Source organism: Caretta caretta, chromosome 18 (genome assembly GCF_965140235.1).
Source record: "Caretta caretta isolate rCarCar2 chromosome 18, rCarCar1.hap1, whole genome shotgun sequence".
Classification (NCBI taxonomy): domain Eukaryota; kingdom Metazoa; phylum Chordata; order Testudines; family Cheloniidae; genus Caretta; species Caretta caretta.
In genome coordinates this window covers 14,091,300-14,105,899 of record NC_134223.1, presented here as the reverse complement: position 1 = coordinate 14,105,899, position 14,600 = coordinate 14,091,300, and the positions used below count along the sequence as shown (strand labels likewise).

Sequence of the window (14,600 nt, the reverse complement as noted above, 5' to 3'; positions counted from 1 at the left end):
AATTGACCTGACTTGGAAAGACTCATTGCAGGAGAATTTTTTTTAAGTGAGTAGATAAAAATTTTGTCATTACTTTGGAGAGGACAAGAAAATACTGGAATCCAAAAATTCCTAATTTCAAGTCCCAGCTCTTCTACATAAAGACATCTTTTAAAAAGAAGACACTTATTGGTCTTTGGAAAGCTCTGGACCAAAAGGGCTATGTAAGTACAAAGTATCACTAATATTAATATAAAGAATTCATGTTAATTATCCTGGCTCTCTGAATGTCTCATGATGTTACCCACACTGACCCAAAAGAGAGGCCAGGAGCCGCAGCCATGTATTTCTCCAATTCACAAGGTAAATCAAGTGGGGTTGCTTTACTATTACACACAAATCTACGATACTCCACTGTCTCCCATTTTACGATCGATGAGTAAGATGTTGTGGTTGAATGCAAGATCTGACAACCAGAACTTTCTCTGCTGAAAATCAATGCTCTCACTTCACATGACTAACATTCTAAAAGATCTAATATATTATCAAAACCTTCATGTTCACAAGTGGTTTTTTTAAACTAGTTTTAAAGAGTCAGACAGCAGAACTCTCTCTCCCATGCTACTCTTTCAACAGCAGTAGCACGAGATTTTCCACTATTTAAAAAGGAAGCATTGTTGATGAATCTCTGAAGGTGGCTTTTTTCCCCACTCCAAAGTGACAGCCAAAATGCATTAGGGGGTCAATGATCTCCAAATGAAAACTTCTGCTGCTCTTGATTTGCTGGGAGACGCATTATAAATACAGCATGAAAACCTGACATCAAAATCAGGGAATGGAAGCTGAAATTTACCCATGCTATTACGTAAATAATCACTGGAAGGAGTTGTTATACTAGAAAATATACGCTGCATGGCATCATCCCTGATCTTCATTTCTATCTGGTATAATTAACAATAAATCATACTGTGGGCTACAGCACTCTGTTATTACATAAATAAAACACTAGCAAAGGAGCTTGTCAAGTCTGATTTATATGAAGTGCTGCTCTGAAGTTTATTGGATTTCCATAATAAGAAATCATACGGCATATCAATTTTTTCCATTAATCTTCCAAACTACATATCATAATTTCTAAACAAAAACCAACTTAGTACAGCATCAGCTGCTCACAACTAGCTTGTTGGGCAAACCCAAACCCTGCTCTAAGTGGACAGACACTGGAGGAGGAGGGAAGATGGCATCACGTCAAGAAAACAAAATTCTTTGCAGCTCAGGCAACAGCACCAGCCAGATGAAAACTTAGGGCTCAGTCATGCACCCACTGATGTCTCAATGACTTTGATGGCTGGTTAAGCTCTTACAGCCTTTGTCAGAACATCACACACCTACGTTAAGTGGAATCTGCTGTAACTCAAATCAACCTTCTAGACAGGTCTTGGCTACTTAGTCTAGTTTTAACTGGATTAAATGCATTTTCAGATAGTGGGAAACTGCCACTCATAAAAAAGATATTTTAATATAGAGAAACAAAACTGAAATATGAATTATATGTAGGTATCTTCAGGAACTTCTAAAACACGATGCATGTAACATTTATACAGAATGCGCTCCAAAAATGTATCTTGAGTACCTGGATTCAAGAGTGAACAACCAGTGAACATGACAGAAATCCAGCAGCCTATGTCAAGCCCACTATATAATCCTTTTGGAAGTGCTACCCAGCCCATGTGCAGGCCAAGTTACTTAACTGGAACTATGGATGGTTCCAGCTCTGCATGGTTGAGAAGGTGGTAGAGAGGAGGATAGTTCCAGGCAGAGAGGAACAGAGGACTTCTACCAAAATGCCTACAGAAAGCAGCAGATCTTATGTAATCACTGAAAAAAAAGGTGAATGTAAGAACTTCACTGGGCAACTGTGACCACTGAACAATAAGATATCATAAGAGGGCAGCTCTGTAGTGCTCAACTTGAAAAGACTAGACATAAAAATTATGAGGAATGGTTAGCAGCTGTCAGAACAGTAAAGTAAATAAGACTTAAGGTGTAAAGATCTAGCTTGTGGATATGCAAGACGCTATATAAAAGGCACAGATGGTTTACACACCTCAAACCAATCAAAAATATAAAGTGCAAAAACAGAGGAATAAAACTAGCTTAATTAAGGGGTAAATTAGAAGTTTATTAGGTTTATTAAAAGACTTACAAAGTGGAAATCCAATACGATCAACATAAACTGACTGGAAAAAACAGCCGATGCTAGATAAGATGCATATTAAAAATACAAAGGGGGAAAAAGAAGAACAGATCAACCAAATATATCAAGACAAACTCATAAGCCTGTGATGCAAGAAATTGGCAAGCACAACCACAGGCCCTCCAGACCACCAAGGAATTAAAGGGGTAATTAAAGAGGATAGAGAAGTTAAATGAAGTTTCTGCATTCATCTTTTACTATCGATGACAAGGAGGAAAATTCCAATTCCAAGAGCTCTTTGGTGATTACTGGTGTTAACAGAGATTTGAGTCTTCTAAATAGGAAGTCATGGAGCAACTTAAAATGCTCCAGAGCAGTAAGCCAACAGAACCAGATGGCATCCGTCCCAAGGGAAAGGACGGAATCAAAATGTAAAATAGCTGAAAAACAGTTGAGGATGTGCAATATAGCCTTAAAATGGCAACTGTTCTTGAATATAGGAAAATCATTAACACGTTGTCTATCTTTTAAAGAAAGGAGCCGTGGGAGAGCCTATGAATGGAAGCCCAGCGAGTTTTATCTCAATTCTAAAATGGACTTGCAGGCTAATTAAGTGTAGTACTTGAATAAGTACACATGATAGGGTCAAACAAGCATGACTTCTTAAAGACAGACAAGGTGGGCGAGGTGATATGTTTTACTGGACCAACTTCTGTTGGTGAGCGAGACAAGCTTTCAAGCCACACACAGCTCTTCCTAAAGGGAAGTAGTCAGGTAGTTTGGATTCAAGTTTGGGGTTTATTTTATGTTGTGTATTTTTTTATTTGGAAAGACTTTTACAAAACATAATAGAAATAAAAAAGTTTTTAGTTTGGTGTTGCTGCAGGGGAATGTTTTAAATCCAGTCACTGAAGCATTGTGGTATATTGCATGAAAACCAGACAAAGAAAATGACTACTGTTTTACTGTCCCAAACTGAATGAAATGCAAAAAAGCCAAGAACTAAAATATATTTAAATAAAATATAAATATTTTAATATAATATAATTAATATATAATTTAATATAAAATAAAATATTTAAATGCTGGTTAGTAAGCTAAATGTAACATAGGTAAGGACATTTGTATATGAAAAATTCATGTTTTTAACTTGAAAGTGACCCTAAAAAAGAAAAATTTCTCCCTCAAACCAACCTTTTGAAAGTCCACATAAATTCCACACACATTTAGAACATTTGGAAAATTTTGGTAAGGTTCCATTACAAGACAATATATTAAGAAAAATAGTTCTGTAACAGCTACAAGCAAGGAAATGCCTGCTGTGGGATAAAAATTCGCTGATTACATTTAATAGACATGCTTGGTTTGACAGATATGAGTAGGATCAGTAGCTTCATCAATTTAATAAAATCACCAGAAACACCACATCCTGGATGGTGTAAAGAAGCTTACCCTATACTTTGCCTAGCACAATGGGGTCCTGATCTATGGCTAGGCAGCTAGGCACTACACTAATATAAATACAACTACGACTATCACTGTTAAAGAGAGTTTTGATTATTATATTACTGCATAATGTTCTCTAAACAAAAAAATAAACTCACTGTTGTAATGGTTATTGCTCTATTTCTGATACCTACATGCCAATGATTTGTAAACTTGTTAACTGCCTAAATAAATAAATAAATAAATAAATAAATAGTTAGCAAGAAAATTACTCAAGCAATTAGAGACAGCCATAGAGAATGTCTGCCTCTCAGAGGGTACGAAAGTTAACAGCACAGTACCCCAGGTTATCACTGATATTATTTACTATTAAACGATCTGCAGAAGTAGAATAGACGTTGGTGAATTTTGCTGGTATCAATAAATAGTTTCTTTTTGGTTAGTGGGAGCAGATTAACTTGCACAGTGGACAAAAGTAGTCTCAACTTCTCATGTATGCTCTGGCGCTCTGACCCCACATGATTCTTTTGAGGACAGTGACAAGAGTCATTGTGGATCGCTAAATGAAGATGTTGGTCCAGTCTGCAGCAAAGCAGTTTAAAAATAGAATGCACAAGTGAATTAAAAAAATGGACGAAAGAAAATCGAACAACATATCCTCGTCAGGACGACTGTCTGGTTTGGTAATCCTCCCCTTAAAGTATAGTTCCACTCTGAAGAATAGCTCTGTAAAAACTGCATTGGGAAAATCCAGTTTATAGTCTCTCAACAATTCCATAGAATGTACTCAGCCAACACAGTTTCTAGCTGGCAGCTCTGCAACTTTAACCTGGGCTCTAAGGGTATCTCTACACGACAATTAAAAATCAGTGGCTGGCCCCATGACAGCTGACTTGGGCTTGCGGGACTCGGGCTAAGGCCATTTAATTTCAGTGTAGATGTTTTAGCTCAGGCTGGAGACCGGGCTCTGCTCCTAGAGCCCTAATGTCTACACTGCCATTAAACAGCCCTTTAGGCCAAGCCCTGCAGGCCAGAGTCAGTGGTGCGGGCCAGCTGCAGCTGTCTAATTGCAATGTAGACACACTTTAAGAGTCAAGCTGTTTTGCTTTGTTTTTTTTCATCTCGCATGTGCTCACCAGTACTAAAGGTTCTGTAGGTCAAACTAGGATCTCACCTATACATGTACAAGCCCCATTACCTTTGGTGAGCTTTCCTAGGTGTGAGTGATTGGAATTTAGCAAATAATCTTGTAGATTATGCACAAAATGAAACAATACAACAGCTCATGCCCAACCGGATTTGCTTGGCAGGTTGAACAGATATTAAAAAAAGAATAAAAACTTCATCTGTCACTAAAGTCAGCGGATACAACTCTGAATACATATAGGGAACAGACCCAATAAGTAAAGTGGTGCCATTTTTACCATGGTGACTTTTCAGAGTAGAAAAATTGCAAGTTAAGGAGGAAATAGTGGAGATGGAAAATATCCAATAAAAGGTCAACTAAATTAATCAGTTGTGTGGTGAGACTTCAAAAACTAGGATTATTTAGCCTTGAAAGAAGAACTAGATGAGATTTTACTGAGTTATTGAAAAATATGGCATTGCACAAGACAGTTTTTTCAGCCTGTTCCTTAAAATATGAACAGGACACTCCATGAATTTTTTACATAGAGTCAGCTGGTGCTGTTCAGTACCAAAAACATTGAATCAACTACTGTAACTGGATTTTAAGAAGAACTATATATTTTTGAGGGCCACTAACAGCATTTGTAGCCATGGAAGACAAGTTAATGAGAGAGAGAGAATCAAATCACATGCTTCCAAGCGATCACCGTGGAGTGGTGAGAAGGAGATCTTTCCCCACATATAAAGAACTGGACAATATGCAATTGAGTGCTTTATCAGTTTATCTTCCTTTATGAAAGACCAGGTATTTATAACAGATCAGAGCTAAATGGATGATTGAAAAGACCAATGGTCAGGTCAGGCATCCCCTATGTTTTATGGAAACTTCGGAAAATAACAATTAAATCTGGAATGACCCATATGAACGGATTATAATACAGAACAGTAATTTCTCTCTCTAAAATACTCACTTGGAACCCTGCAGATGACCGAGGAGATAACTAGGAGGTGTTGAGTGGCATGAAGCTAGTAAGTCCCAGGCTACTGATGAGATCATGCTATGACTCCAGACATGCTCGAGTTCAGGGTTAATAAATCTGTTATCCATGTGCTGCATACATTAGATGGCCCTTTAAAATGCAGTAAAGCCAAGGAACTCTTTTATGGAGTCAACACTTCTGGATACTTACTGTGTTGAGTGCATTGAGCGTAGTGTCATCACGAGAGGCTGCAACGCAGCCATCTTCTGTGGATCCTCCATCACACATCCCTGCAAAAGCTGCCATGCTCCTTTATAGTTGAAAAATAAAATGAAACAATTCATCCTCTAATTGTACACATTTTGCAATATATAAATGCTACTTACACTATAAATCACCATTTTTAGGGCTCTGTTTTGCCCACCTGCCTGACTTCAGTATTGGGCTATTTTTAGTCCTGGATAATTTTCAAGGTATTATTCAAAGACTCACTCCAAGACGATATTAGCATAATTTAATTCTTCATTACTGGAGCACCCAGAGGCCCAATCAGCATTGTGCTAGGAATACCACCTCTTATGAGGATGCAGTCCTGCCCCAGACAGCTTACCTGTCATCATAATTTTAGTTTAATTAAGTCAGCAAGCTGTCTTGGAACTAACTGTAGGGTGCCAAGTCATTCATTTATTACAAATTAAAAATGATTATTTATCCACACGTCCTGAGTTAATGCCTGACCCACAATTTTGGGAGCCTGATCTTTATGTATAAAGATCTGAATTGTTTGATCCAACTCCCTAGGCATAGTTCATAGTGTTAGGATGAACCTTCGCTGTACAACCTAGTGTTGCCAAAAGAATATTTACTACAGGAAGGAATTCTATACTGTAAAGGTTATTTTATTCACAGCTTTTACTTCCCTAATTGACCTGTACACTTTAGATATTACATCATTATTTATCTGATGAAGTGAGCTGTAGCTCACGAAAGCTCATGCTCAAATAAATTGATTAGTCTCTAAGGTGCCACAAGTCCTCCTTTTCTTTTTGCGAATACAGACTAACACGGCTGTTACTCTGAAACCTGTCACTATTTATGTTATACATATAATTACTTTGTTTTCAGTTCAAAAGAGACAGCCCAGAGTGACATTCCTTTGTGACCCAAAATAGCTTTGGAGCTAGCGTAACACCATCATGTCTTGACATTGGCTCCCAACCTAAAAAAATCAACTTCTTAACATTCTAATGTGATATCGCCTCTACACCGGACGATGGGCAACCTTAGCTCAATGTTCTTATGCCATGTCCCACATTTCAGCTTGAGTGCTCTGAGGAAGCTGGGTTATCTTGGCTTCATGTACCTTGCTGCCCTGAGGTACATGAGCAGGTCACAGTCATTGACCCCTGGCATCCACACAAGTTCTTCATGTTGTGTCACAGTGTCACCATCCAGAGAAGGAAACGGCTGCAAATCTGGAAGCTTGGCCTACAAAAATTGAAACAGAGTTAAAACAAACAGTGTTGATAACAATCATGCAGTGGCCTGAACATTGGAGTTCTCTGTGAGGGAAGTGTTATCATGCCCATTGCACCGATGGAGAAACTAAGGCAATGACAGGCTAAGTGACTTGCCCAAGGTTTCACAGGGAATTTGTGGCAGTATTGGTAATTAAACCCAGATCTACTGCCTCCTAGTCCTGTGCCTTCATTAAAGATCATGCTTCCTCCCTTTTTCAAAAAACAGCATCATCAGCTGGCACACATCACTAGGTAGCACCATCTCCTATTGCACTCACAGGGAAGCCTTTAGGGTGCACATTCCAGGCGCAAGCATCTCACTGCAAGCACCATGGCCTGGAGTTATTTTAAATCATTTTTAAACTCATACTGTGAGCATCGTCCTCCATCGTACAAAAATGAAAGCACCTTCACAAACATAGGATAGTTTAACCTCTGCTGAAGGGGAAAACAAGCTGTTTCCACTTGTTAAAAGGAAACCATTCTAACCACTGTTTGGAAGGATAAACTGCATGCACATAATACATAAATATGAAAGGAGGCAAACATATGACTACCTAGGGAGGTATCTACTTCATTTTAACTCCTCAGTAAAAACCAACATGTTTGAGATTTACAAATAAGGCCTTAGTAAATCATTAAAACCCCAAAATGACCCAAGGAAATTTGCAGAAAGCAAGATAGCTCAGGGAAATGACCTCTGCCATCAAATGTACCAAGAGACCCAATTAGCATGTTTAGTCATCTGTAGAAATAGGACAAGATAGTGGAGATCATTTTTGGAAACAGCTTTTAAGCCTTATAATTACCTCTTACAGTTACAATTCTAAACATTTTTGAAAGGCAATATTTATATACAACCAGTAATTAGAAGTCATCGGTTCAGAGGTCTTTCATTTTCTGCTTTTCAAACTATTTTTTTTACTTCTTCACTAGGAAAATGGATTTATCACTGAAATTTTCTGCTGCTGAAGGATAAGCAGACATTACAGCCCCATTGGCCAGTGGAGATGTGTATTAGACATATACACACTGTGCACCTGCTTCCAGCAGCCAAGGTGCTTAAACAAACTAGCATCCTTTCATACCCGAGGACCAACAAGCTTCATTTCTGTGTTTCCAAAAAAGAATCTCTTTAATGGGTCATGTCACAGAGCTGTTAGCAAACCAGATAACACAACAGAAACAGTCAGCATAGTGAGTATACAGTAAACATTCGTTGATTGTTTTCCTTCATCTATCACCATAATGTAGTATTTGAATTACCACTGTGCCTAGGAGCCCTACTCACAGACCAGAATCCCACATCTAGCTCTGTGAATTTTAAAACTGGGCACTATTGCAACCAGAACATACTTTATCTTTACTACTTTTATTACAGTAGCCCCAAGAGGCCCAAGTCATGGTCCAGGACCCCACTGTGCTAGGTGCTGTACATACACAGACTATTCCTGCCCCCAAAAGCTTACAATCTAAATAAAAAGAAGGCACTGTTGTCTATTGGCTAGATCAGTGGCTCAGAGTCAGGATTCCTAGATTCTAATCCCGGATCTGTCGTAAGGATTTGTCTTTGCCAGAGAAGAAAGGTGTGTTCTTCATGTTAACTAACTTGAGGTAAAAATCCTACTGAAGACAAAGCAGCTTACTGTTTTTGCATGTGTTAGCAGGTCAACTTAAAGACTAAGGGGGAGCCTTGTCTTTTATTTGACCTACTGAGTTGCGTGAAACCTACAAACTGCCTCTTCACTAGGATCTCAAGTTAGCTAAGTCGAGTTGAGAAAATACCTTTTTATCCCTCCTAGTGAAAACACACCCCAATTCATTTGCTGACCTTGGACAAGCAACTTTAGTGGATGCTTCTGAAAATATTCCCTTATTTTAGGTGCCCAACTGGAGTTTTACATTCACAAGTGTTGAGCATCTCTAACACCCACTGAAGTTACTGGCAGAGGTAGGTGCTCTGCACCGCTCCGCATGAGCCTTAAGAGTCTCAAAAATCGGGCAACCAAAAATGAAGGTACCCCAAATTACTCTTCTTTGTACCCAAGTTTTTCCATCTATAAAATATAGCTAGTAAATAAGCCTCACAAGGCAGATGAAGAATGTCTGTAAAGTACACTGATAGCTTCAGATGAAAGTAGCTTTGGAAGTACCAAGTACAGTAATGCCAGTATTGTTAATTTAAAAAGTAACATGTGCTTTATTCACTTTTTTGGGGCTGTTTTTTAAAGCAAGTATACTCCAGGATGCTACACAGAATGTACATTCTTCAACTTTCACAAGAAATAACGGTCGAGTTGTTTAGTCGGATCTATTTAGCTTAACAAAAAGAAGGTTAAGGGGAGACTTAATTACAGTCTATAAGTACCGACATGGGGAACAAATATTGATAATGGGATTTTCAATCTAGGAGACAAAGGTGCACAATCCAATGGATGAAAGTTGAAGCTAGACAAATTCAGACTGGAAACGAGAGTTAAAATTTTAAGCGTAATTAACCATTGGAACAACTTATAAAAGGTTGTGGTGGATTCTCCATCACTATCAATTTCTAAATCAAAATGGGATGTTCTTCTAAAAGATGTGTGAGAGGAATTAGTTTGCACAAGTTCTATGGAGGTCAGACTAGATGATCACAGTGGTCCCTTCTAGTATTGAAATCTATGAAAAAGGAGTCTGGATGGATAACACAGCCAGAATATCTCACAAGGGCCCGATCTTACAAGAGGATGAGTGGTCTCAACTCCCATTGGAAGGATTTGCCCTAACATGTCAAAGTTAGTTCTAGCTCTGTCCATGCTCCTGTATAAGGAGATTATCTACAACAGTCAGGAAAGATTTTCCCAAATAAGTTGGAACAAACTAAGAGCTTTTACCCTTCCCTAAAGCCACGTCCAGCAGCGGGTTGTTTGTCTGAGTCAATCAGTCATAATGCTATGAAGTTGCAATCCCCACTTCCTCACTCTGTATTATGACAACCAGAAACGACCAAGGCACCACAGTGGTTTTACAAGCTTCCCGGTTCCTCTCATCTTTCACAGCCAACAGACCATACAATGCACTCAAAAAATGGACTCAGGGCTTCTGTATCAAAGATCTAAACCTCCCCTGTTTTTACAGGGTCAGAAGGTCACAAATCAACTGTATCATAAAGTTCCTACAAAAGGCAAACAAGATACCACAACTGTAAGTCCCTGTGCGAAGAGGGCATGACCAGCAAGAAGATCTTGATAATCCTCCTGAGCTCTGGTGCCCCAAAGTTGAACTGTGCTCTATATCATTTCTGAATTTAATACATTTTAAACAACCTTTTGGCGTTGGGAGGAGGGTTTTTTGTCCTAGACAGATAAGCTTCCACTCCTACAAGCTTGAAGGAGTTAAAAACAATAAACTTACTGTAGCACCAAAGCGAAAATCATTGCTTCAGAAAGAGGATTTTATCCTGTACCAACAACAGGCAGTACAAAGCAGAAGTGAAGGAAAATGGTTTAGTAAGAATGCAACCAAAAGCATGCTATTCATCCACTTGTCTTAATACCTTGTTGAGGTCATTACTTGCCTCCAAGAAGGAAACCATCCCTTTACAACCATGACAGATTTAGAGCTGGTCTGTAACAACTTTTGAATACTGTATGTTGACCTGGTTACTGAAGTTCCCTGTACAAATATATTGGTGTAGTTTAACAGGGGACTATTGGGAAAAAAACAAGCAGAAAGGAGAAAGAATAGTTCAAGACAGGACACTTCTCAGTCAAAACATGAGTTAAGAGTAAATGCCAAGACAGGAAGGGGCCCAGAGAACACAGGAGATCAAAAGACCACTGGCAGGTTTGAAAAGGAACATTCTCTCAAATTCAGTCAGACCTGCAAGGTAAAAACAGAGGATACACAGTGTACTGTAGCCCAAGGAGAGAGAGAGAATTGTGGAACTCTGACCCAGGATAGCTAAAAGGGGGTGCTTTGAGAGAGACCAGGAAGAGAAGAGAATACAGCTAGCCCTGTAATCATCTCAACCCCATTAACAGACATTCTTGAAAATATAATACAGTCTATTATCAATTACCAAACAGCACAAAAGCTTTACTCCCTTCACCACACTCCTTGCTGCCTTGAAACTTTGCAGAAGTTTGAACAAAGTTCTCTGGCCCTCCAATTTTGTTCTCTTGCATTTGGCAGATTTTGATGACTTCCCCTGTTTCTAAGGGACACTAAACCAAACTATGGCTCCATATTGTTTACCGTCAGTAAATAACTAAAAAACAAAGTAAATGTCTTAAATAAAGCAAACAGCAAGCTACCATCTTAACAATTTGATGTGAAGTAAGATCAGAAGACTCTGAAAACACATGAAAAACAACTTTCAGTTACTGTTAAGTTCAATTTTTTTTTAAATGTTGGGGCAAATTTAATAGTTAAATTCAGATGAAAATTTATTAATTTTAATGAGAATTTTTTTTCTGATTTCCCATACTTTCCAATAGCAGACCTGATTCCTTCAGTCCTACAGTAGTATATAAAAAATATCTTTTGCTGGAAAGTGTCATTAAAATTGCAGCCTGCGCTGAAGAACAGTCCTGTTTACTACGCTGATACTGAGAGTAACAGATCATTCTAACGAAATGCTCACGTGCAAGTATCTAATTATGTATATTATATTTTAGATGCTTACAGAGACATACACACACAATTTTGAGTCCATATTCCTTGAGTTAATTAAACTGCTATAACACGTTGTTAGAATTTTCAAACAATAAAAAATAAACAAATCCTTTACCTGATGACTGGGTCCAACTCTGATCTCGCCCTGGGTGCTGTTCAGCCTCCTACCATAGAAGACAAAGAACATCTGTGAGTAGAGGTTATAACTAACAAAACTTTGTACTATTGCGCACACAGTCAGAGAAGGCCAAAAGGGACCAATGTGATCCTTTACAGACCAGCTCTATAACACAGGACTTGCCTGAATTTGTTTGAACTAGAGCCTCTCTTTTAGAAAAGCATACAATCTTGATTTAAAAATTGCTAATGACAGGGAATCCAGCACAACCCTTGGTAAGTTCTCTCAATGGTTCCTTACCCTCACTGTTAAAAACCTGCATCTTTTCCTACTCTGAGTTTGTCTGGCTTCAAATTCTAACCACTAGATCTTGTTATACCTTTGTCTGTTAGATTGAATAAGCCCATTAATACATGAGAAACAAAAATGTGATCATGTACATACTGTACCAATACAAAAACCTTTTGATATTATGTTTGCAATGCATGCTGAAAAGCAGCAATAATAAGGCACCATTAAAGCGGAAACAGTGGATACGCTCAACATAGCAGGGAACTTTGTGAGTGGCAGAGGTCAATGAAGACAGATCTGGAATTTCTCGCCAAGTGGCTGCAGCTTTATTAATTCCATAAACACAGTAACTTCTCGGGGCCACCTGTCCTGGCAACACTGAAAAGGGGAAAGGTCAACAGATTCTCTGTCACCTGCCTCCCCATTTTTGATGTTCAAATCACAAGCATCAAAGCCACAAGGCTTACCAACTGCTTACAATCAAGGCTTTGTCAGAGCCTGCATTTCCCCCAAGGCCTTATCATGGCCTGCAACTCAGAATAGCCTACTTCCCTGAAACCCTCCTTGCCTCCTAGAATGGGTCAGGCTTGCCACAAATCCAACCCCTTTTTCTGAGAAAGGTGTACTGATACTGAAGTCTTAGGGAAAGAGGAAACTTCCCCACAGCCACCTGACCTCTATGAGTTTGCAACACCAACCTGCAAATCAATACCTACCTAAGTGGAAATGGCGGGGGGGAGGAGGGGAAGGGAAAGAGTTGATCTTTGGGTCAGGAACTGTTTTCTCCTGTTCTGTGTTTGTACAATGTCAAGCACCATGCAGTCCTGGTCCAGAACTAAGGCTTTTAAGTGCTATGATATTATCAAAGATAATTTCCAGTGGAGGGCACAGAAGGAAGGGGCCCTCTTGTGGCTTGCTCAATAGTATCAACTTCCCTATGCCCAAGCCAGCCAACTCAAAAAACCTGTTGCAGGGACAAGGGGCTATCCAGTGAGATCCATCCTCACTGCCCCATTGGCTGACTGCTGCAACAAGGAAACCCAGGAGGTATGTTAGAGACTAACACATTTATTTGGGCATAAGCTTTCTTGGGCTAGAACCCACTTCATCAGATGCATGGAGTGAAAATACAGGAGCAGGTATAAATACATGAAAGGATGGGGGGTTGCTTTACCAAGTGTGAGGTCAGTCTAACAAGTTAGATCAATTAACATCAGGATACCAAGGGAGGAAAAATAACTTTTGAAGTAGTAAGAGAGTGACCCATTACACACAGTTGACAAGAAGGTGTGAGTAACAGTACGGAGAAAATTAGTATTGGGGAAATTAAGTTTTGGTTTTGTAATGACCCAACTACTCCCAGTCTCTATTCAGGCCTAATCTGATGGTATCCAGGTTGCAAATTAATTCCAGTTCCGCAGCTTCACGTTGGAGTCTGTTTTTGAAGATTTTTTGTTGAAGAATTGCCACTTTAAGTCTGTTATTGAGTGACCAGAGAGGTTGAAGTATTCTCCTGCTGGTTTTTGAATGTTATGATTCCTGATGTCAGATTTGTGTCCATTTATTCTTTTGCGTAGAGACTGTCCGGTTTGGCCAACGTACATGGCAGAGGAGCATTGCTGGCACATGATGGCATATATCACATTGGTAGACGTCCATCCTTTCATGTATTTATACCCGTCCCTGTATTTTCACTCCATGTACCCGATGAAGTGGGTTCTAGCCCACGAAAGCTTAGCCCAAATAAATTTGTTAGTCTCTAAGGTGCCACAAGGACTCCTCGTTGTTTTTGCTGATACAGACTAATACAGCTACCCCTCTGAAACAAGGAGGTATGGACTGCCCTCTAGGTCCCAGCTCGCAATCCTATACTGGGTTAACATCAGCATGCCTTAAGAAAGTTGTTGAGACTATTTTCATCCCCTAAAAATAGTATCTGAAATGAAAACTTCATGCTATGTTTTCTTGAAGTGTTTAAAGCACTAGAATAAGCTGAGCACAAGAAGTTATTATCCTGTTCATACAGTGTTCCCAGAATAGTAAAAGGTGTTGCAAAAAAGAGCAGGAAGAAGAGGAGGGACTGTTTTTGCAGACTGCAGATCCAAATATAAATAAGTCCTAGGTGGAATGTAATTATCCATCACAAGAGATAACCTTGCTTTTGCAAAAACTGACATGGAATTAGGACGTCCTCCTTATTCTTTGTCCAGAAGACACCTCCCACATAATATACAAAGGGGACCACCTACTGACCCATCAATTATGAGTTACCATGGTCTTCC

At 39.1% G+C, this 14,600-nt stretch overlaps 1 protein-coding gene across 5 annotated transcripts in view; it reads right to left on the bottom strand.

The window, feature by feature from the left end:
• RERE (arginine-glutamic acid dipeptide repeats) overlaps nt 1-14,600 on the bottom strand; it is a 401,076-nt gene that overhangs the window by 128,094 nt on the left and 258,382 nt on the right. For all 5 annotated transcript variants that reach the window (XM_075121005.1, XM_075121006.1, XM_075121004.1 and 2 more), the window contains 3 exons: nt 12,025-12,073; nt 7,094-7,218; nt 5,941-6,040 (listed from right to left, as the gene is read on the bottom strand). In XM_075121005.1, the coding sequence (XP_074977106.1) occupies nt 5,941-6,040; nt 7,094-7,218; nt 12,025-12,073 (274 nt within the window). The remainder of the gene's footprint in view (nt 1-5,940; nt 6,041-7,093; nt 7,219-12,024; nt 12,074-14,600) is intronic.